The 23843-nt window shown below is 27.8% G+C and overlaps 2 protein-coding genes across 2 annotated transcripts; one reads left to right on the plus strand and one right to left on the minus strand.

Moving 5' to 3' along the window:
* The first annotated feature begins 7647 nt into the window (after positions 1–7647).
* Positions 7648–14287, plus strand: SUVR4 (SET-domain containing protein lysine methyltransferase family protein). Its single transcript, XM_068639652.2, has 8 exons — positions 7648–7970; positions 8377–8785; positions 9590–10425; positions 10630–10895; positions 11140–11206; positions 11290–11340; positions 11540–11633; positions 13890–14287. The coding sequence occupies exons 1-8, from the start codon at positions 7788–7790 to the stop codon at positions 13919–13921; spliced, it is 1938 nt and encodes a 645-aa protein (XP_068495753.2). The 5' UTR covers positions 7648–7787; the 3' UTR covers positions 13922–14287.
* Positions 14288–16869: 2582 nt separating this feature from the next.
* On the minus strand, positions 16870–18591 carry LOC137831819 (peroxygenase 2-like). The gene is made up of 6 exons (XM_090303465.1): positions 18277–18591; positions 17937–18086; positions 17650–17735; positions 17480–17574; positions 17270–17395; positions 16870–17173 (listed from the first exon to the last, which is right to left on the minus strand). Exons 1-6 carry the CDS (start codon positions 18386–18388, stop codon positions 17020–17022), a joined length of 723 nt encoding a protein of 240 aa, XP_090159591.1. The 5' UTR covers positions 18389–18591; the 3' UTR covers positions 16870–17019.
* Positions 18592–23843: the final 5252 nt, after the last annotated feature.

Here is a 23843-nt window from a genome sequence, read left to right on the forward strand (position 1 = left end):
AAACAATTTAAAAAATATTAATTAGTATATTGATTATTAGTGTCTTAATTTGAAGCATTTATAGTAATTAATATAGAAGACTTTTAATTTAATAATTAATTAAAATATTTTTGTACATGTTTTATTATTTTATTTTTAATTATATTTATAAAAATAATATTTTAGTTGAATAACTAATCTTAATAATTCCATTAATATGTAAAACTTACAGTAAATGTTAACCAAAACAAATAAAAAAAATGTTATTAAGTAAAATTAACTAAAAGAATAGTAAAAATAAATTGTTATATCCATAAAAAAAATAACTACACACTTATGATATATTTTGTAACCTCGCACCACATTCTATCTCTCTGACATACTCTTCCTGCCAATTTATAACATAGAATAAATACTAATTTTCGAAGTATTAGATATTTTATTTAAAAATATATTTGATTTTTGAAGTATTACATAATTGATAATCAATTGAATGATATTTGATTAACTGATCAATGATATGTTTTTAATGTTGCGTTGATTTCAACATATTTTTTAAATTTAAAATTACTTGAAAACATATAATTATATATATATATATATATATATATATTTACCTGTATTATTTTATTGAATGCTCAAATAATTAAAACAACACAAATTATAATCAATGTAATTAATTATTTTATGAATCAAAAAATAGAAAAATTGACCACTTGATAGTTGATTGATATAATTTCAGTTATTTATGAATTTTAATTGTATTTATATTTTAAAAAATAAAACACTAACTAAATTTATAATTTCATTAATCCCTATATATAAAAAGTTTAATTGTATTTTTATTTCGAGAAATACTGTATAAATTTATCAGTTAAATTTAAAAATAATTATTTTTGGTATTTTTTATTTTAGTTCCTAGGCCGTAGAGAACTAAAATAATTTTTCAATTGTTGCTTTAGCCTTGTAAATTTAATGTTTTGAAAAAATAAAATCATATTTTTGAAATATAAATAACTGAAAATAATTTTTGAAACTAATATGACTATTTTATTGCTCTATTTAAATATAAAAATTAAAAAAAAAATCATATACCCAGTTTAACCTAAATGTAAATACTTTTAACCGGGTACTGAACCGTTACGGTCCCTATTTATACTCTGAATTGGAAAAAGTTATGATTGCGAATAAACAGTAACCATTCCTCTTCCTTGCCCTTTCATCTCCGTCTTTTCACTACTGCAGCTTTTTCATCATTGCAGCTTTTTCATCATTTGAACGGCATTATCTCAGTCGCGTCTGAAAGACCACTTCTCAGATTGATGTGATTATCTTCAATGCTCTTTTTGTTTATCCAGGTGAGTAGGTGTTTAAACTATACTCTTGTTTTCAGAGCAATGTATTTGTCTTGTTCATATGTGCTGTCATGGTTTGAAAGGAAGAAGAGTTTAAATCTGGAATTGAAAGAAATTGCATTCTTTATTGATCATATGAATAACTATCTCATTGTTATTATTTTTATGTGAACATATCATTAGGTTTCGATTCCTTTTAAACTTACCTTTGTTTGTCTAAAAATTTGTTGTATTACCAGTAGAAATGGTAGAAATAAACAGCATTTACTTATTCTTTTGAGTTTAGTTTTTGTGTGCTATTGGTGTAATTTTTTTATGCTGCTAATTCTTTATTTATTTATTTTTATCTATGACCTAGTACCGGCAGTATTTATAAAAAAATTATTGTAGTCACGATTGATTTTTTTTTATAACTTTTATTAAAAAAATTGATTGTAATTGGGATTGTCACTCCTTCATAGGATTTACGGATTAAGAAAAGCATTTGAATTTGAATTTGCTCTTTACTTAACATTAAGAAATTACTCTTGTTTTCAATTTTGTGACACTCTACTTCTATGTAGAAGTTAATATATTTACATTCACATTAAATATATATCACAAATCTCTTCTTACTCTCATCACTTAGTAGTATTCATCACTTATTAGTATTCGTGATTTCAATACATCAATAGAATCAAAATATTTTCATATAGATGAATTCATAATAAATGTACATATTAATATTGAATGTGGACACATTGAGTAGATTTGAGGTAAATAGCTCATAAAAAATTGTATCTCAATCCGCTTGAGCGCGGATTTGAGGTAGAGAACACCCTTCTTAATCCGTTTGAGCACAGAGTTAGTGTTTAGTGGATTTAAGGCATAGAATATCCCAACAACTAAAAAATAGCCTATATATATATAGTCTTGATATGTGTGTATATATACACACACAAATATATCTCATTTAAATCACAATTTTACAATTATATATGATACTCAAACTTTGAAACAAATCTCACAATCAAACTAAACAGTTAATCACTTATCTAATTGTTTAAACTTTAAACAATTTTCATCAAATAACATTTATTTCACTCAACAAAACAACTATGCAAGATAAATATAAAAAAACTTATGACATTCATGTTTAGATCCTCTAGCCTGCAGCTCTATTGAAAGATAAAATTAGTTTTCCTTACCTCATTAGAAAGATGAACACTCATAAAGAACTCCAATTCTTAGAGAGAGTAAGAATAACTTAACATGCACAAGAGAGTTTGATAAATGATTTGAATACATGACTAGGATATTGATTTAGAAAATACTAATCCTAGAACAACAAAAACCATATGTAAATAAAAATTGGAACTTAAACTTTGCTCTATTCACTCACAAAAGTACATAGGTGGTCTCCCTCCCTTAATATAATGAAGGTTGTAATTAGAAATCTAGAGAGAAGACAAAGAAGGAAAATAAAATGGTTTATAGAAAGATGATTATTATTTTAAATTGAGACCTGGACAATTGATATAATTGATTTTTCTATTTATATGATTTTTTTAATAATAAAATATTGAATAATTTAATATAATTTTTTTTATATTAACTTTTTATTTAAATAATCAAATATTCAATATTTTTTAAGTCATTATATTTAACCATTTGGAATTTGAATTTAATATTTAAATATATTTTTAGTAACTAACCTTCTTATAATTAATTTTTAGTTATTTTTTTTATAAATTAGTTATTTAAAAAAAATTATTGTTTGAGTTCTTAAAAATAATTAGCAAAGATTAGTTTTAAAAAAATGGTATTGGTCTTACTGTACCCATTGTATTAATATTTTTGTTTATGTAGTAAATGAATGACACATCATTAATGTACACATGTGATAGTTAATCTATTCTAAAATAAGGTATGCCATATGTTAATTTTTTTTATAAGTGAAATTGGTTCCATGAGTGAATATGTAAATTTTTTAGAAATTTATATTTTGTTGGTTTTTTAAGGATTAAAATTAGTTGTGTTTTTTATGGGCTAATTTTTAATTATTTTTTGAAAACCTAAAAATAATTATGTCAAATTGAGTGGCTTAAAAACATTTATGCCCTGTTAAGTTAAAAGCTAGCAAAAAGTGATGATTAATATATTTTGTACACCATTAAATAGACTAAATCATAATTGGCCAAGTTTGGTACATGATTTGAGTCTTTTTTTTTTTTTTTTTTGCAGTTGATTGATTTTAGAAAAAAAATGTATTTTAATTCCAATCCTCAAAAATTTGGTATACCTTTTTTTAAGTCTTATGTAACCCTATGCCAACATAGTTATTTAAGATTTTTTTAACAAATTGAAAAGCAAAAATTGAAAAAAAAATCTACTTATGGACCCTTTTTTAAAAATTCCAAAATCTAGGGACTAAAATTATGGGACAAATAGAAGGGTTAAAATTATGGAAAAGTAATTTTTAAAAAATGAAAATTTCAATTTTATCTTAATTACAAGTTGGTACTGTGTATCATACTTGTATTATTAAAAAATTTCAAGTATTCCAAATGTACAATTTTAAGCTTTCATGTTCTCATTATATCAATGTTATGTTATGTTAGTGGATTTCCATTAATGAAAAAACTAAAATCGTAATATATGATAACCCAATTGACCAATTGAAATATAAAATACTTTAATTAATAGTTAATCAAATGTTTTGATTAAATTCTAACTTTTGATATTTTTCATGTCAATCTAGTCTCATTCTTTTTTTTACAATTTTATTTTGCTGGCTTCATATAATTTGCCTTTTTGTTTCTATCCTTAATTTTTGCTCTATATTTTAGTTCTTTTTAGTCTAATGGAACCCTATATAGCTAGCTAGCATGTTTATTTAAGGAGCAATTAAGAAATACTTTAATTAATTACAAAAGATTGAAAGAAGTAAACATACATATTTAGGATTGGTTTAAAATTGTAAAAATATTAAAATTTGGATATTAAAATCATGGAGGGAAATAGGTGAACAGAAGTTATGGGAAAATTATTTTTAAATGGGAACTAAAATGCAAGTTTTGACTTCATTGCACTTTCTCAGGTTTTCAATTGTATGAATGGGTCTTTACTTCAACTGTGTGATTTTAATCTATCAAATTTTTGTGATATTAATAGGTTTTAATTGTATCAAAGTTATGTTTAAAAGTAAGATGTGTACATAGGAAAATAAGTAATTCCTTTATACTGTCATAGACATAGATATATAGTTATAAATAAATAAATTTATTGTTTATGTTAAATTTAAATTTAAATTTTTAAAGAAATGACTTTTTAAGAACTACAATAAGGAATTATAATAAAATTTAATAAACTCACTTACCAGTTTTAATTTCTTTATATTGTGTTTTCTTACAATATTCAAGCAGTAATAAATAAAATAGTATAAATAAATAAACTTTTCCTATAATTTTATTATTTATTTCTTTATATTACTTAAGAAATGTAAAGAAAGTGGTTTTTTTCTTCTTCTTGCTTTATCTACGGGTGCGGGTTGTGGGTCTCAAATGAACGTTTAGTGGTTTGTAATTAGCACATGGTAAATGTTTTATTTTTATATAAATATTATAATTTTTTATGATATATTTAAATATGAAAATTCTGTTTTCAATTATTATAAAAATTTAATTATGAATAATTTTTTAATTATTGTTATTTTTGAAATTAACATTAAAATTGAAGTAATAAATGGGAATAAAAGATAATAGACGAGAATAAATGTTTGAGAATATCAAATATATAGATAACAATAAAAAGAGAGTTGATTACGAGAACTCCAAAAGATTTTGTTTTGTTTCTTCACAAAGACATACATAATTTGAAATAATGAATGAAATTATGTGGGAACTATTTAAAAAAAGGATATAAAAATGCTTGAAAGAGGTGCTCTAAGTTATTCTCTCTGGCTGTGAAATGGAACTGAGCCCCCGAATTCTTTTTTTCCCTTGAAAGGACAGTATTGATATTTTGTGTGATTTCCTTTTCCTTACTTACCATAAATTCCAACCAACTCTCCCCAAATTTTTAACTTATAACATTATATCAAAATATACTATTTAGATGAATACAAATATAATTTAACATTGATGCAAATGTGCTCGATTTCTGTTTGTTTTTATTCTGAAAATAAACCCCAAAATTTTGTATCTACATTTACATTTGGCGTGTGTTTGTTTTCTAGTTTCAATTCCCATTTTTCTAGTTCTAAACTAAGCTTGGCAGAGAAAAATGTTAGATTTACATGGAAGGTAGAAGAGTTTTTGCAAACACCCTCTTATAAATTGAACATAATTCTATCCTGAAATCTTTCGTTTTTTATTTTAGAGATATATTGCAAAATTATTTAGCTTTTGCAACGACGGAACAAATAATTACTATTATTATACTCAGTGCACAATACTAATTTTCATTGATGGATAAGAATATAATTAATATATATATATATATATATTTTTGTTTCTAAATAAATTGAGAAAATATTTTTTTTATTTGGTTAGTTTTAAGATCCCGTGTCTTGACTATTTCTTGGGTCTCGGTTATTTGTAGGGTTTTGGTTGGGATGTGTAACATACATGTTAGTATTCAGAAATCAGAGCAATAGTTGCAGTATGAAAATGTATCTTTCACCAGGTGACATTCACTTATTTACAAAGGTGAGTGAAAGCTCTATTCATATTATGCTTATATTATCACGATTTTTTAGATTATTTTTTCTGCTTGACAATACGAACTGATTAGAGTATTAATTGATTTTTAATCATTATTTAGTCTAATTTGCATTCTCAATCTCATTAAGACTTCAGTTAGAATGTATCAAATACACCAGTATCTCAAGCTCTATAGGTTTTAAGTGTTGAGAGCCTATGTTTTTTGAAAGAAAATTTTTTATTTCTCTTTGAACAACCGAGTTGTACTTGGTCATCTCTCCTAGCCTCCTTAGGTTGAGGTTGTAGACTAAAGAGTCCTTGGTATGAAGTAGGATGGAAGCTTGTCCCCCTTTGAGATATGTGAAAAAAATCTAAGGGTTGGGAAATGAAGAGGCATGAGGATTGGTGTCACGATTCACGACCTATATGTAGAGGTGTTTCTTTATCCATAAATGCTTATACGAGTTTTGAGATATATAAGGTTAGTCATGTATTCCTCGATGCACACACTATATCAAGTTTAAAGAGGAATTTCTACTAGTATGAGATTCTATTATGAGATATAAAATTATATATTTATATGTATTACACAACTATTTCCTATTGTAGTCTATCCCTGAGATTTAGAAGCTTCATTTTCATCTCTCAAAATATCTGTTCACATACAACATAACATGATAATTGTAGATTTGATAAATGTAAAATAAGCTAACTATTCAACAATAACTACTCACAAGTCACATTGTACTGACCACCTTGTCGGTACCCCGAGAAACTCGACTATGCTACTCACATGGTAAGATTATTGTTGATCCAACCCCAGTGTATCTCACTGTAGTGTCAAGGCATGCCTTTAGTATTTGCCTATCGACTCCTCACCACCTAATATCTAGGAACTTGAGATCTCATTCAATTTGCTCTATCATAACTCACTATACTTAATGCAAATTGTATTTTATGGACACCAATCTCAACTCTACTCGACCTCATACGGAAACAGTAAATTATGAGCATCAATTCCTCACTTTCCTTGACCTCACATTACTTAATTTAAAATACAAAGAAAATAAGTATTCAATAACATTTCAATGTCATTTTGGTAGAAGTTAAAAACATCCAACTTTTTTTTTTGGCTGTTTTTGTTGTTTTAGTGACAGTTAAATTATTATTTAGCTCATTATTTCAAATAACAAGTTATTGATCCAAATCTCAACTTCATTTTATCTTAGATTCCCAGACCACATTTTTTCATGATCAAAATTTAATTAGAAAAGTTCTAAAGAAACTCCTAAAAGTAAATAGATTTACAATTAACCATTTACAAATGTGATTAAGTAGAGTTTCTCATTCATTTGTCGATTTTTTACTAATTCTTTTAGATATATAATTTGACCGAGATTCAACTTATTTACCTAAAAAAATACGATATATATATTATTTATAAACTGTTTCTTAACATTTATAAATAAGATAGTTTATATTTAACTTTTACAAAAAAATATTTTCCTATAATATTTTTTTTAGTAAATAAGTTGAAACTCTTATATATATATATATATATTTATACGTTACACCTTTCATAATTTGAAGCTTCCCTCTAACATTATTTTTAATTCTTCGAACCTGTACAGGAAGAAGAATAATATTTGGTCATATAAAATCCAAACTGATACGTAGCTTTGGTAAAGGTCGTTAGAGCACAGTCTTTTTGTACAGGTGTCTCTCTTTGGTAGTGTTTTGATTCAGGTGGCACTTATTTGTTGGAGCTATCATGGCCCCTACTGGAAGAGCTGAGAAGGCCTTTAGCTTTATGATGACCTTAGGAATTTCTATGGAGGAGGTGAAGCCAGTGTTGATAAAGCTACTAAGAGTTTATGAAGGAAATTGGGAACTTATTGAAGATGATACTTATCGAACACTGGTAGATGCGTACTTTGATTTTGATAAAGACAAGGTTTCCTCTAAATTCATTGTTTTATTTTACACACACTTGCAAATTTTGGTTGTAACTTTTAATTCTAAAATTTTAGATGTGAATTTTTTTTTGTTAGCGTGATACTAGATGATCACATAAAATAATATTAGTTATCATCTGACACTATGTTGATGTGATTTAACTATAACTCTACTTTTCACGATTATCAATAATATAGTTAAAACATGTTAATTGTTATAATATCAACCAATAGTAAAATAATATTATTAAATATCTTTCGGAAAATCCACATAAGAAACTAAAATCACAAAATTTAAAACTCAATTTACATACTTGGAAGCGTCCTCGAGAAGTTGAGAATTTGGCTTAGTTTTTGTTTTTCCTGCATAATTTAAAAGTTAATGCCGTTGCCTTCTTTAAATAGGTAGTTGAAGGTGAGAGAAAACCTAATGGCAGTGGTTATGGTGGACAAAACTCAACAGGGGAACCGTCCTTGGTAGATAGTGACGACTGTCATTTATTAACCATGGACAGCTCAAGCAAAATGTTAAGTCTAGAAGACAGAAAAATATCATCAAAGAACTTTGAGCGGAAAAACATTAAGCCATCTCAAACAATAACGGAAGATGTTAAGCCCAAAACCAGTTCACAGGCATCACATTCAACGTTCAGTGAGGTAAAAAAGATCTCTAATTTACCTCGTGGGGCAGCTAAAGATGGAGAATCTTACCCTGAGAAAGCTTCATCTGCAGGGCCCCGTGGCCAGTTCGAGAATAACACTGTGAAGCCAAGAGCTAAGAAACCCAAGTTACTCACTTCGACGAATCATAATGGTAACCCTGCTTTCCTTGTAAAATTTCTTCTTTTTAAATTAAAACATTTGCATTGATTTTTATGGGATGCATGAATCCCTTTTGGTTAACATTCGTATGTAGGTTTTTTCTTTAGATTTAAGAGCTTAGCCACACTGTGTAGGTATCCATGGTTGATGTTTGGATGAGTTTCTTAAAGACTTTCAGAAAAAAATATCTTTTTTATAAGAAAAGATTAGTTTATGAATGAATTGAAAATTAAAAAAATTATATAAGAACAATTTAAATTTTTTTCTTATATTTTGTGAAAAAAAAGGATTTTTTTAGGAATTTGAAATTGAAAATGAAAGTTGCTTGTATGTGGTTTGTTTTCTTTGAAAGTTTCCTTTTAATAATTTGATCTTAAGTGTACTTTAATCTTAAATCTTATAAATTGGTTTCAGGGTTTCTAAATTTAGTATTGCAGCTATTTATATACTACAAAATTGGTCTTAATGAAATGTCTTTTAAGATAAAATCATCTCAAGAGTTACTAACACCAAAATGGACAATAGACATTGTCTCATATCTATGACTCTAGTGGTACCAACTAATTGAATATAGGAACAAACACCATGTTCATTCCAATATAACAAATTTCAGCCTTTCAATTTAATTTCTTATATAATATATAATAAATCACTATTAGCCTAATTATCTTACAAATCATTATAGGATAGATGTTATTAAGCTCTGATATCCAACAATGTGGTTGTTTTCAGTTCATATTGTTTTTTGTGATAATTATTGATGTGTAGTTAAGTTCTTGTTGATTTTCTTCTGCAGGAGATATTTGTGTTAAACCTCTGTCAACTCAGGATCAGGTTTTGCAGAGTAATATTACGATCGCTAGTTCTTCACGTCTTGAAGAAGTTAAAATATCTTTGAATTGTGACTCAGCCTTGTCAGGACTAAACTTCAGTATTCCTGATTTGGACGTTGTTATGAGGTTCATGGACAGGAAGTACCTTAGCTCTTGCAAAACTGTTGACCCTCCATTTTCTACGGCAAAGCTATTGAATGATCTTTGTAGTATTTTTCTCAAGTTGGGGCTTCGAAAGGGATCAAATTCCAACCAGGTCAATTCGCATTCACAACAACACGTTATTCAAGGAGAAAGGAAACCCTTTAATTTTATCAGTGACATAACAAAAGGTTCAGAAAAGGTGAAAATATCATTAATAGATGAATTTGGTAGTGACGCCTTGCCAAAGTTTAATTACATACCATACAATACAATATATCAAAGTGCTATTGTAAGTATTTCTTTAGCCCGGATTTCGGATGAGGGTTGCTGTTCTGATTGTTCAGGCGACTGTCTTTCATCATCATTGCCTTGTGCGTGTGCTCGGGAAACTGGTGGAGAGTTTGCTTACACTCCTCAAGGTTTGTTGAAAGAAGAATTTCTAAAAGCTTGCGTGACTATGAAGAATGAACCCCAAGAACATCATTATGTGTACTGTCAAGAGTGCCCTTTAGAGAAGTCCAAGAACGAGTACATGCCTGAACGATGCAAGGGGCATATGGTTAGGAAATTTATAAAGGAATGTTGGAGGAAATGCGGATGTCACATGCTTTGTGGGAATCGATTAGTGCAACGAGGTATTACATGCAAATTGCAGGTATGAAATTCTCTGAATACTCTTACAATAACTTAATGCCAATTGATAACAATCATGAGAAAATCGCTGTACAAAATTTAGCTGTGTAGTCAAAAGCCTCCAAAGTGATAGTTGTTGTTCTTGCAATTGGATCGGTGCATCATTAGGAGTGCTACAATCGTTGTATTCGATTTGATGAATCTATTGTCGTCTTTTCTTCTTCAGGTGTTCTTAACTCGACAAGGTAAAGGTTGGGGCCTTAGAACGTTAGAAGATTTGCCAAAAGGAACTTTTATATGTGAATATGTTGGAGAAATATTAACCAATATGGAGTTATACGATAGGATAATGGAAGAGAGTTGGAATGAAAGACATACATATCCTTTAACTCTTGATGCGGACTGGGGCTCAGAAAAGGGGTTAAAGGATGAGGAGGCACTATGTTTAGATGCAACATATAATGGAAATGTTGGAAGGTTCGTCAATCATAGGTAATCATGTTCCTAAATGAAACCTTTCTGAAATTCAACTTTGTCTGGTGAATACTAGAATTTAATTATCTGCTAAGTGATATTCAATCAACAACAACTTCTTTGTCCACTTCTTGCTTTCATTTAAAATGTTTCTTTAATTATGTTATTAGTTCGACAGTTCTTTAATTTAAATATGTTATTGAAAATTGAATCTTATACCATTCATACAAAATGAGTTACTTACTGATCATTTAAATTGCAGATGCTATGATGCAAATCTCATAGACATTCCCGTTGAAATAGAGAGTCCAGATCACCATTATTATCATGTAATGATTGGTTGATTTTATATTCACATGTTCTTATTTTTTAGTAACACAATAAAAGTTCTGTTTTTGTTCCATTTATGCAGCTTGCCTTCTTTACCAACAAGAATGTGAGTGCGTATGAGGAATTGACATGGGTAAGTCAGTTGGACCATAATGAGCCGGGCTTTTTATTGTGCGTTTGTTTATTATTTAATTCACAATATAAAATAATTTATCTATATAAAAACTAAAATTAAAAGTACACTCAATATATTTTATCAATAAAATAAAATTAGAATTTCAGAGACGCTACTATCATAATCAATCCTCATACGTAAATGACATTATGTGCAGGATTATGGTATTGATTTTGCTGATGAAGATCATCCTATTAAAGCATTTCGGTGTTCTTGTGGAAGCACCTTATGCCGTGATAAGAAACAAAAAGGTTAGTTTAATTAATCAATTGTTCTCCTTAGTTGTGGAAATACTCACCCCTAGATGCGTCATACAATATAAATAAATGTTTGTTTTTTACTTTTTCGAAGATGCACTTCGTATCAATTTGCATCCCAGCATTAAAAGTAACATAAATTTTACACTTAATCTTTGGAAGAAGACACTATATGTGAACAACGTTTGGAATGTCAATTATATATGCATAGCCTTCGACTACACAGTAATTTATTACTAAAATCTAACCTAATTAATGCAAAAGGCATAGGTAAATTTAATAATGTTAGGGAAAGTCTGCAACCTTCTCCACTTAATCTCTGGATATTGTTTATTACACTTGAGCAAAGGAAAAAAGAAAATATATTTTAGATAGCTTTGACAAGTATCTCTTATGTTCTCATATTATATTGAACTCTAGATTAATATGAAATGCAATGAAAGGGAGGAACTCAACAACTATTTAGTAAAGCCTATTGTAAGCCCATTACGAGTCTATGCTATTATTTCCCAAGAACTTGAAACATATGTACCAAGTTGAAGAAAAATAAATTCAATCCAAGTTGGTCATTGGATCCAACAAACTCTTTAGAACTACTTTTCTCAAATAAAATGACGAATATTTATCATGGCAAGGAAAAGACACAATAGTCATTCTGGGCGCCATCACTAATCAACTGCAATAGATCTGATTGCATCCTTTGGTTGCCAATCTAGCTTTGAGGTGATCAACTTTACCATTGGGTCAAACTTTAATGCATAAATCAAGTGATATCTAATATTCTTTCCAGATGGAAGATGATATGGTTTTGGTGGATTATGGGTGGCATTTAGGTTGTTAGAAGCAAGAGGAACAAAGGACTCAATTAATGACAAAAGTTGGACTCAATGAAAATCCTGTATAGAAGGAGATAAGAAAGGAGTATGTTCAAAAAAGGTGAACTTACAAATATTTCAGGAAGACCATTTGTTGACTCTTGCTGAGAACTTATCAAAATTTGAGGATATATCATGAGCAAAATATTCTGTCGAGAAGAATAACCTTTTTCTCTACTTTTGATGAGTGGAGATGTCCTAAGTGATCAGCTAAAAATTAAAGAGATGGGGATGCAAAACAAGACACAAAATAAATTAGTTCAAAAGTAGTATAAGTCTTAATGCAAAATAGATAAATCAGAATTAATTTCCCCTCCTTTCGTAAGTACAAAATGGACACTTGTGAAAGCAATATGCAAACAAAAGAAAAGAAAATAGAGTAAAATAGAATAATAACACCAATAATTTCTTACCAGTGAGAAAACTTCTTCAACTTGAAAAGATTACAATATTTGTTTCTCTCACACTAAGAGTAACACTTAATCTCATTCAATAAGAATGAAATACAATGTTTCTCTAATCTCTTTATTAGGATTCTAATCTCATGTGGATATCAATACTATCATACTTTCTATGTTATTTTTTTTCAGTTGCTTGTTTTTTCTCTTCCTAATAAGTTCTCTTTATATAGAGAAGGAGAGTAAGACTTCATCATACATAAATAATGAATATTTAATGTTTGTCACATTTTCAAGATACCTTGAAAAACTATCTTCAACTTTCAAGGTTGGACTTCATAGTCTTCAAGAGTGATATAATTCCAAGACATTGAAATACCCATAATTAAATATATTCAATGGATCAATTACAAAGATTTATTGGTTATGGTCATCCATTAATTAAGGAGAAATTTTAAAAAAACTTTTATAACTAATGGTGGGAGAACCTAAGAGGAGTAAAACGAAAACTTTACAAAGAGTAAATGGGAGCCAAACATTCAAACTACAAGGAAGGACAAGTAAGGTTTGAAATGGGACATAAATAGAAGGGGTGTGTGGGCAACACATGCTTGAGAAGTGTGACACGTGTGAGATAGATTCTGCCTTCAGAATTGTGGAGGTTGTTGACAAGGAGATGCTGCTCAGATATCAACTTGAGAAAAACAGGAGAGCTAACATTTCAGAGAGCTTGTCCAAGTCTCTTCTATATAGAAACTGTAGATTAATCCAAGGTACAATGAAAGAGAGAAAAAAAGAGTAGGAAATAAAAAGGACAATTAGGTATACATATTAGTTAAAATTCTAAACAACTTTTTAAAGTGTGCTTCTAATAAACGTATTTTAACAATTATGTTCTAATAAATAATTTTTGTATTGTTGCTGCTTGAACGACTAAATAAGAAGACTTTGATTTATGATTGCTCAACTTTTACTAGGGAAAGGAAAAATGAAAAAACCAAGTTCATGAAAAGAAGAGGAATGTATGAACAGAAGCAATCAAAGTGAATGAAGTTTGTCTTTTGACATTTTCTCTCCAAAGACACCTTCTGCGAAGCAATCCATGATCAACTGGGTGCCATCGATTTAGATGCCGATGCTTAGTTACTATTCATCATTTGGGATGGAAAATAAATATTCAGGTGGCTAGACGTACAAGTGAGAATAGTTTTCACTTTTATTTGTTCATTTTGTTTGCAAAAGTGCTTTTGACTTTTGTTGTTAATTGTTTTGTAACATCTCGCCCTTTAAGGGAAATCTAAGGAGTTCCATGTGAATTTAAAAGAATAGGAGATTGATATTTTAAGACACTTTTGGTATAAAAATTCTTCTATGTCATTTTTTTTTTGGATTTTTATAATTAAGATTGTGTAGTTTGAATTATAATAAATTCATGTATTACAAATATAAAATATTTTAAAAATTACAAGTTTAGAAGGTTGAAAATGTGTAGTTTTTAAGAGAACATTACTATTACAAGAGTCAATAAAAAAATATTTAGATTAAGAAAAGTAAAATCAATACAAGTTTTTGAAAACTTTTAATGGTTGATTGATTATAATTCAGTATTCTCTTCTATTAGTCCTTTATGCGCTAATAGTTTCTTACGTCTTTACCATATCCAACCAATAATTTTATAATATTAAACACTAAAATAAGCATGATTATGTAAGTTCTTAATCTTTAAATTATATTATTTGTTAATAATAGCAAACCTTCATTAGTTAATATCAGCAACCCCTCCATTATGTACATGAACATATATTCTATTATTTTATATTCTATAAAACCTTATATTTTATAAATTCTTGTAATCTTTTCTATGCTAAATTACACTATATAGTTTATATTTATCTTTTTTCTTAATCTCTCTTTTGCATATTTCTACTCTTTATTTTCTCTTACATGGTATCAGAATTATTCATGATCTCTTCTACTTCCGTTGTCAATACTACAACCTCTTTTACCACTTAATCATCAATAATTATAAAATAATTGAACCTATGTTTGTTATTAATCAATATTTTTTTATTTCATTTCAAACATATTCAAACATCAATAATTCAATTTTATCTAATTCAATTAAGATAAAATATCAGTATTCTTCCATTTCAAAACATACCCAAACATCAAATAACTACATTAAACATAGCCAATTCAAAAACATCAATATTCTTCCTTCCATTTCAATAACGTTGGAAGTATGTTAGTACATTCCTCATCCATTCTAATCCAATTTGCAAATTAAGATTCTGTCGAAAAATATAGAATAAACATATAATTAAAATTAATGGTTCAATCGTACAAAATAAAATATAATTTTATTCCCAGAATAAATAGGAAAAAAAGAAATGATGGTTCAACTCAATTTGAAGAAACGTTATCCGCCTTTTTTTTTCTTTCATATCTTATAATGTATTCAAACATTGGTGCCAAGGACTCCACAATTAATTTATTATCAACCATTCAATCATTCAATATGTACTACCAAAACCTTTTGCATCATAAGGGCATACTTCAATCAGATTTTGTTTTGATAAGGAATGAATGGTTCAGTCAATATGGTCATTGTACAAAATAAAATATGATGATATGGGTTCAGATTCAGATGATAGGAAGTCAACCACTAGGTATACAGTTTTCCTTGGTACTAATCCTACAAACAAAAGGTAGTCTCACAAAGCATGATCGAGTATAGCAGCAACTCTAGCCGAAATCAAGAGGACAACCAATATACTACACGAGTTATGCATTTCACTTCCAACTCCATCCATCTATATTGATAATCTTGGAGTTGTCCTTCTTGCTGCTAATCCTATCATGCACCCTAAGAGAAAACACTTTGATCCTGATCTTCATTTTGCTCATGATTATATTCAACAGAAGCAACTTCACCTTACTCATATTCCTGACACCACTCAAACAGTTGATATACTTACTAAGTCATTGACTGGTCCTTTTTTTCACTCTTTTCGGACTAAACTAATGGTTGTTCCTAATCCAACCATTAGTTTAAGGAGAATATTAGTTAATAACAACAACCCTTCATTAGTTAATAATAGCAACCCTCCATTATGTACACTACCATACATTCTATTATTTTATATTCTATAAAACCCTATAATCTCTTCTTTTACTAAATACACTTTATAGTTTATCTTTGCTTTATCTCTTACATCTCTCATCTACATATTCCTATCCCTACTCTCTGTTTTCTCTTTTATATATATATATATATATATATATATATATATATATATATATATATGTTCAAGTAAAATAATTTTATCAAATTTAAAATGAAATTTCAATAATATTATTAGTAATGCTCCCTCTATATAGTTTAAGAACTTATACAGGGGTAATGGAAATAATAGTTGTGTTTATTATCAGCTTCAACAAAGAGAATGATTTGTGTTAAATGTGTAATGGTAAATGAAAGGGCCAACAAAAATATAAGAAAGTGTCAACGATTTAAATGAAATTGTTTGTTGATCAATTTTTATTCTAAAACTAATTTAAATACTTTCAAATTTCAAAATGGTTTTGTTTTTGGAATTAAGTCTATGTAAGACAGGATGCTCATGATGGATTAAATCTTAAGGATTTGTTTTAGGATTATCCATTGAAAAGAGAATTAATCAATGATACTCTCTTAATTATAAAAAAAAATGTTAGAATTAATTAACAATTAAAACCAATTTGTCTGAATTCAAAGAACTAAAACTATTATCATACCTTAGGAGGAAGAGTCTTCCTATGATCAATTTTGTTTTTCAAAAGTTTCATGGCATGGTTTCTTTAAGTTTTGATCTGTAAGTATGTGAAAGATTGAGAGAAAAAGATGAAATAGAGAAGAAGTTAGAAATTGATAGACGATTTGGTTTAGGGTTTGGTATAACTGGTTTAGGGATTAACACAGAGAACAGCCATTAGTCTTCTAGAAAAGAGCACACAGATAACTGGTAGACGATTTGGTATAAACAAACCGCAATTTTGTTTGCTAATTTTGGTGAACTTAACAGTGAAAACTATAATCCTAACAGTGAAAATCTGAAGAAGCTGTTGTCAAGCCATCTTTCCAGCAGCACCTTTGCGATGTTTAGCACAATACTCAAATAAGCTCCCATCAAAGCAACGCCTCACAGCTTCTTTTGTCAGATACCCTTGTTCATCTTTTGCAAGGATATACAACACTCCCCACTCAAATTTGCTAGCAACCCTGCAATGGTTTCAAGAGATTCACCCATTTTCAGTCCAGAATTCTCAACATTTGTTGTGCATGCAAGAAGTTTAAGAAAGAGGAAAAAGAGAGGACCAGCCAAAGAAGTCAAATGCAACTCTGTTTGCTTCAGTCATGTGCCACAGCTCCCTCAAGGACAATTTATCAGGCACGTCTCGAGCATACTTACTGAAAATGAATTCCAGATTTGCTGGCGTGAACCTGCAATGTTGTTTTAGCCACAACACAGTGTTACCATTTATTGAAGTAGGGATTAACATTCAACGAGTCATTTTCTGGACTTACCTTCCCTCTGTGTCATAGCCACCACTGTCACTTCCATGCTTGGCCTTATGTATGTTTATTATGTGAATTGGGAAAAAAGGTGAAGGTAGCCATGTCTGTGACAAAAATCAGAACATGTAACAAGTGGAAGTAATAATGGTAAGGTAAATGATACAGGAAGAGTGTCTCACAGGAAGAGTAGGATAACTGAGAGCTACATGAATAACAATCGAAAACACGAAGGAAAGAATCATGTTGAAACCCAGTGCACGAAATCCTACAAAATCACAAAAACAAACAAGCTTATCCATAAAGCAACACACTAACAGAAGGTGAAGAATTTTACAATCATATGCTTAATTAGTTTCACTTTTTTATTTTCTTCGGATACTAAACTTATACATTTGTTATATCTGAACACAAAAATACAATTGAATTGAACCAAAATCATAAAAATAGACATACAAAAAAACATTACCCTTGTATGTCTCCCATGGGTAAACGACACCATCATTGTTAAGGTCGAAGAAGGAGACATGTTGCTGAAGTACTGACATGTCGTTGTGTTTGTAGCCCCACGTTCCATTCACATTCTCTGTGTCAGGGGCACTCAAAGCTCGTGGCAAATCTGAATTTTAGAAAAACAAACTCAAAGTCCGCAAGTGCAAAGGTCAAATTTGATCAAACCCCATTAAAACTTCCTCCTTTGGGACCCTTAATTGGATTACATCATAACTAAAATGTCCATAGAGAAATCCTTAACTTCGACAAACATCATTAATTGAAACAAAAAGCAAAATAAGAAGAGAATGGATCACATGGTTTGGAGAGCTTGGTGTCCAAGTCCTCTGCGACCTTTCTCTGAGCAGTTACTGGTGCCTTCTCTGCCACAGTTGCCATGGATTCGTTGGATGCTTCCACCGTTGTCATGTTGAAGAAGCGAGTTTTGGTTCAGGAAATGGAAATGGGTTTGTTTTCTTTGGAATTGGTTGTGATGTGAGTTTTGTTAGTGTTGGAAGTGGTGGGTGCAGAATAATAAGGAAGAACGAAAGAAGTGTTGCGAAGAGAGGAGAAGAAGGGACACTGCACGCTACCAGTGACAGATTCTTCCTCGTGACTCGCGTTTGTTGGACACGTGGCATGTTCTTTTGGATATCTTATATTATTACTTTTTTTCTTGTCGTAATCCCAATTTTGTCGTTCTTCGATGTTCAATCATTCTTTCATACGCAACAAAAAAGGAAACTTGACGTGACGACACTCTCACTCTTTCACACAAAACCTTCAAAATCCCACATTTTTATTATTTCTTCATTCTTATTATTTAAATTCATACTATTTCATAACAGTATTAATTTAATTTAATCAAAGACTTCGATTTCGTGTTCAAAATATATAATTAAATTAAATACTTAAAAGGGAGTTCTTTCTCTCTCCAACTTCTTGTTTATGGCTTCAAATCAATAACTTTTTTTTTTTCTATTTTATCGGCTACAAATTGGCTTGTGTGGTGATTCCACCAGTTTTGGAGTGTTTTTATGAGTTCAACTATTTGCTTGATGGAGGAATGAGTTTAAATGATTGACGAGTGAAATGTGAAGAAGAAAAAACAATAAGTTACCTAATTGTTGTCATGTCTTGTCCAAAAAAGTATATGAAATTTTTGTTTGGCTGGGCCAAACTTTTAATAAGGACAAGATAATCATTTCATCAAGAGTTTTTATTCTTACACCTTTATACGTTCTTGTGTTATTTTTATGAGTTTTTATATTTTAATTTTTTTAAAGTTTAAATATATGAAATTTATGGTGGGATGATAGTTTATAATCCGGATGAAGTTGGATGGTGTAATCTATAATAATATTTTTTTTTAAATATATTTCATATTTTATAATTCATAAGCTAATTTTTGAATATGAGATTACTTTTTCAAGTTATATATATATATATATATATATATATATATATTAAATGGCTTATGAATTTTATAAATCTAGATAACACTTTTAAATTTATGAATTATGTAATATAGAATATATTTAAAAAATGAAAAAAAATGAAACACTAAAATCATTAACATACCACGTGAAAAAGGTGTGTGAGGTTTTAAGAATTAATTTACGTTTTTATTTAAAGATAAAAAGATATTTTTACATTTAGGTTGTGTTTGGATTGGAGAGAAGATTTGAGGAAGTGAGTTTGAAGTTATTTGAGAAGAAAATGTAAAGCAAATGAGGTTGTTTTATATTAAGGTATGTTACATAGAATTTGTGAGGAAAGTTGATTGATGTTTATGAGTTATATGATGGTTGTAAGGAGATTTTCAACATTTTAAAAATGTGTAGAATGTAAGTTTATAGATTTACCCTTATCTTTAAAAATATTTGAATAATAAAATATAAGATATTTTTTTGTGTAAATTTTAGTTAATTAAAATATTTGATGTAAAAAATATTTATTTCTATTTAATAGTTTTATTTTATTATAAATACATATAAAAAATATTTTCATAAAATCAAATCAAAATCAAATTTATTATTTTTATTATTATATTATTATTTAATAATTTTATTTTAATTATTATTAAATATGTAATTTATATTTTTTTTATTGTAATATATATAAAGTGTCATTTTATATGTATAAAAAATAATTAAAAGTGATTTTGGTTTTTCTAATGGCTCAATTCCCTATCTAGTACCATTTACATCTTTATTTCCCTATCTAGCACCCTTTTGTTTTTATTTCCCTATCTAGCACCCTTTTGTTTTTATTTCCCTATCTAGCACCCTTTTGTTTTTATTTCCCTATCTAGCACTCTTTTATTTTTTATTTCCCTATCTAGCACCATTTTAAAAATAATTAAATAAATAATAAATTATTATTTTTTTAATAATTTTAATTTTGAATGCATTAAAAAATAAATATTTTTAATGTTTAAAATAATTAGAAATATAATTAATGAATAAATAAATGAGTTTTTACAAAATAAAAATAAAAAAGTAATAAATTAAAAATGTTTAGTTTAAATTTTTTTTTTAAATGAAGAAAATAAAAAATTAAACTCTACAACAACATAAAAGTTGAATCTATAAACATAAATTAGTATTTATTTTTATTATTATTGATGATGTAATCATGTTAATTTCAAGTAAAAAATACAGGACATATTTATATAAAAAAACAAAGTCAATTAGTATTAATTAATAGTGGACACATAAATAATATTGAAGTATTTACCTAAATGCAAAATTCTAAAAAAAACTAATACAAATGTTACACTTAATGCTTAAAAATGAGACCAAAAAAATAAGTATAGAAAATAAAAACATCAACAATAAAATAAAAACAAAAAATATATATAAATAAAGAATGACAGAAAAAAAATAAACAACTAAAAACATAAAAGATATAAAATAAAGGCAAAACAAAATAAGTAAAGATAAAAGATATAAAAAAATTCGAACAAGATAAAGATAAGAGATATAAGGCGATATTAAATAAGTATATGTTGATCATAAAAAGGAAAATAAATAAAAGATGATCATTCATTTGATATTTTCTTCAGTGGTACATTAAATAGTTTGTGCAAAATGAAACATAATTAATGACGAGAATTGCACAATCCAGTAATTTTTTTTATAATTTTAATTTTGAATGCATTAAAAAAATATATTTTTAGTATTTAAAATAGTTAGAAATATAATTAATGAATAAAAACATAAATATAAATAAATAAAGAATGACAGAAAAAATAATAATAACTAGAAACATATTAAATGAATGATCATCTTTCATTTATTTTCCTTTTTATGATCAACATATACTTATTTAGTATCGTCTTATATCTCTTATATTTATCTTGTTTTGATTTATTTGATTTTTTTATATCTTTTATCTTTATCTTATTTTGTTTTTCCTTTATTTTATACCTTTTATGTTTTTAGTTATTATTATTTTTTCTGCAATCTTTATTTATTTATTTATGGTTTTTGTTTTTATTTTATTGTTGTTGTTTTTATTTTCTAGACTTGTTTATTTTTGCATTTTTTTCTTCTCATTTTTAAGCATTAAGTGTAACATTTGTATTAGTTTTTTTTAGAATTTTGCATTTAGGTAAACACTTCAATATTATTTATGTGTCCACTATTAATTAATACTAATTGACTTTGGTTTTTTTTATAAATATGTCCTGTATTTTTTACTTGAAATTAACATGATTACATCATCAATAATAATAAAAATAAATACTAATGTATGTTTATAGATTCAACTTTTATGTTGTTGTAGAGTTTAATTTTTTATTTTCTTCATTTTAAAAAATAATAATTTTAAACTAAACATTTTTAATTTATTACTTTTTTGTTTTTATTTTGTAAAAACTCATTTATTTATTCATTAATTATATTTCTAATTATTTTAAACATTAAAAATATTTATTTTTTAATGCATTCAAAATTAAAATTATTAAAAAAATAATAATTTATTATTTATTTATTTATTTTTAAAATGGTGTTAGATAGGGAAATAAAAAATAAAAGAGTGCTAGATAGGGAAATAAAAATAAAAGGGTGCTAGATAGGGAAATAAAAACAAAAGAATGCTAAATAGGGAAATAAAGATATAAATGGTGCTAGATAGAGAATTGAACCTTTTTCTAATAGTATTATGTAAATTTCTTTGCTTTTCTTCGCTTCACTAGAGAATTTCTCAAATAATCACTTTTTACTTCTCGCAATTGAAGGGATACAAATGCAAACGAAGAATTGGTATGGGTGTCACAAGAAGAAACAGTTTTTTTATCAACCGTATGGAGTTACAGGTATAATAGTCCTTTCCTTTTGTCTCTCTCCTTAGATAGTTTCTTCTTCTATTCCTATATTTTTCATCCTCTACCCTACATTCTTTAAAATGTCAAAATTATCCTTTCACAGTTTAATTTAAAATAGGAGTTTTGTAAAAAAAAAAAAATTCTAGAATAAAGATTTCGTAAACAAAGAGTATTTCTAAAATGGGAAATCCAGAAGATAAAAAATTATTATAAAATATTATTTTTGTAATACATTTTTCTAATTTTCAGATTGGTAAATCTGAAATTAATAAAACGTGTTAAAAAAATATGTGTCGAAAATGTTTTGAAAGAGTAATCTATAAGTTATTTTTAAAATGAATAAAACAGTTTTTTTCTATAAGAAATTTGTTAGGATGCAGGAAAAAATTTGTTAGGGTATAGGAAGGGCTTCTTCTTTCTGTACCTCCACGTTTTTCTTCCTGCACCCGACAATTTTTAATATCTTAAGATTAACCTTAACCTCTAATTTGAAAAGGAGCACCATGTTGGACTTTCTTTGTCATTGATTATCTTCATCATTGAATATCAATCACCGATGGAGGTTTTTGTAGTTGTTCGAGGCAAGATGGAGGAGTACGCTATGTTGCCGAAGTGTTGTTTGGGTTGTAGAGGTAAGAGTAAAACTTTTTTTTAGGAGCATGGTGGTTATGGAGATTTTGGGGTTACCAGATATCGGGATCCGGTAATGTATTCCGGATTCATGAATTCGGAATTGATTAAATTGTGTTTTTCGAATGAGGGGTGTTCCGGAAGCAAATTTTGCATAAATTGTTGATTTCCATAATACTGAATCCGGAAGTCTAATTCTGTTACGGATTGGTGAATCTGGAATGTTTTTTTTTTAATTATAGATTTCTGAATCCAGAATGCATATTTCTATTACGGATTGACAAATCCAGAATGTTTTTTTTTTAATGATGGATTTCTGAATGTGGAATGTATATTTTGAATTACGGATTGGTGGATCCGAAAATTTACCGAAAGTGTCAATTCGAAAATTTTCCAGATTCCATAATCCAGAATCTAAAAAAATAAGTACAGTTTAAGTGAATTTTGAGGTTTTAAAAAAATAATAGGGATAATATGGTCTTTGCATGATATTGTGGGAGTGCAGAAAGAAAAATGTAGGGGTGCAGGAAGAAACTGCTTACAGGAAGAAACTGCCTACAGGAAGAAACAGCCTACAGGAAGAAACAGCCTCTCCTTATTACGTATAGGCCGAACCCATTTTGCTCATCTTGTTGGTCCGTTTAATCATTGAATAGTGAATTCTAGTCCAAACACACACATATGTATATATACATGCATGTGTATTAGTTTGAAGTGTATGTTAAAAAAAAAAATAATACAAAAATTAATTTGTGGCGTAGATATTTTAGTTTTGGTTTTTCTTATAAATTAATTATTCTATCAGTGATGAAATAAAAAATATACTCGTAAAAATAATGATAGTAAATTCAGGTTGATAGTTGTAGCTATTAAATTTACTTCCTGTGGTTATTAGGAAATTCTTATGTTTGTAATTTATCTACT

This window comes from Phaseolus vulgaris, chromosome 6 (genome assembly GCF_051622355.1).
Source record: "Phaseolus vulgaris cultivar YP4 chromosome 6, ASM5162235v1, whole genome shotgun sequence".
Classification (NCBI taxonomy): Eukaryota; Viridiplantae; Streptophyta; class Magnoliopsida; order Fabales; family Fabaceae; genus Phaseolus; species Phaseolus vulgaris.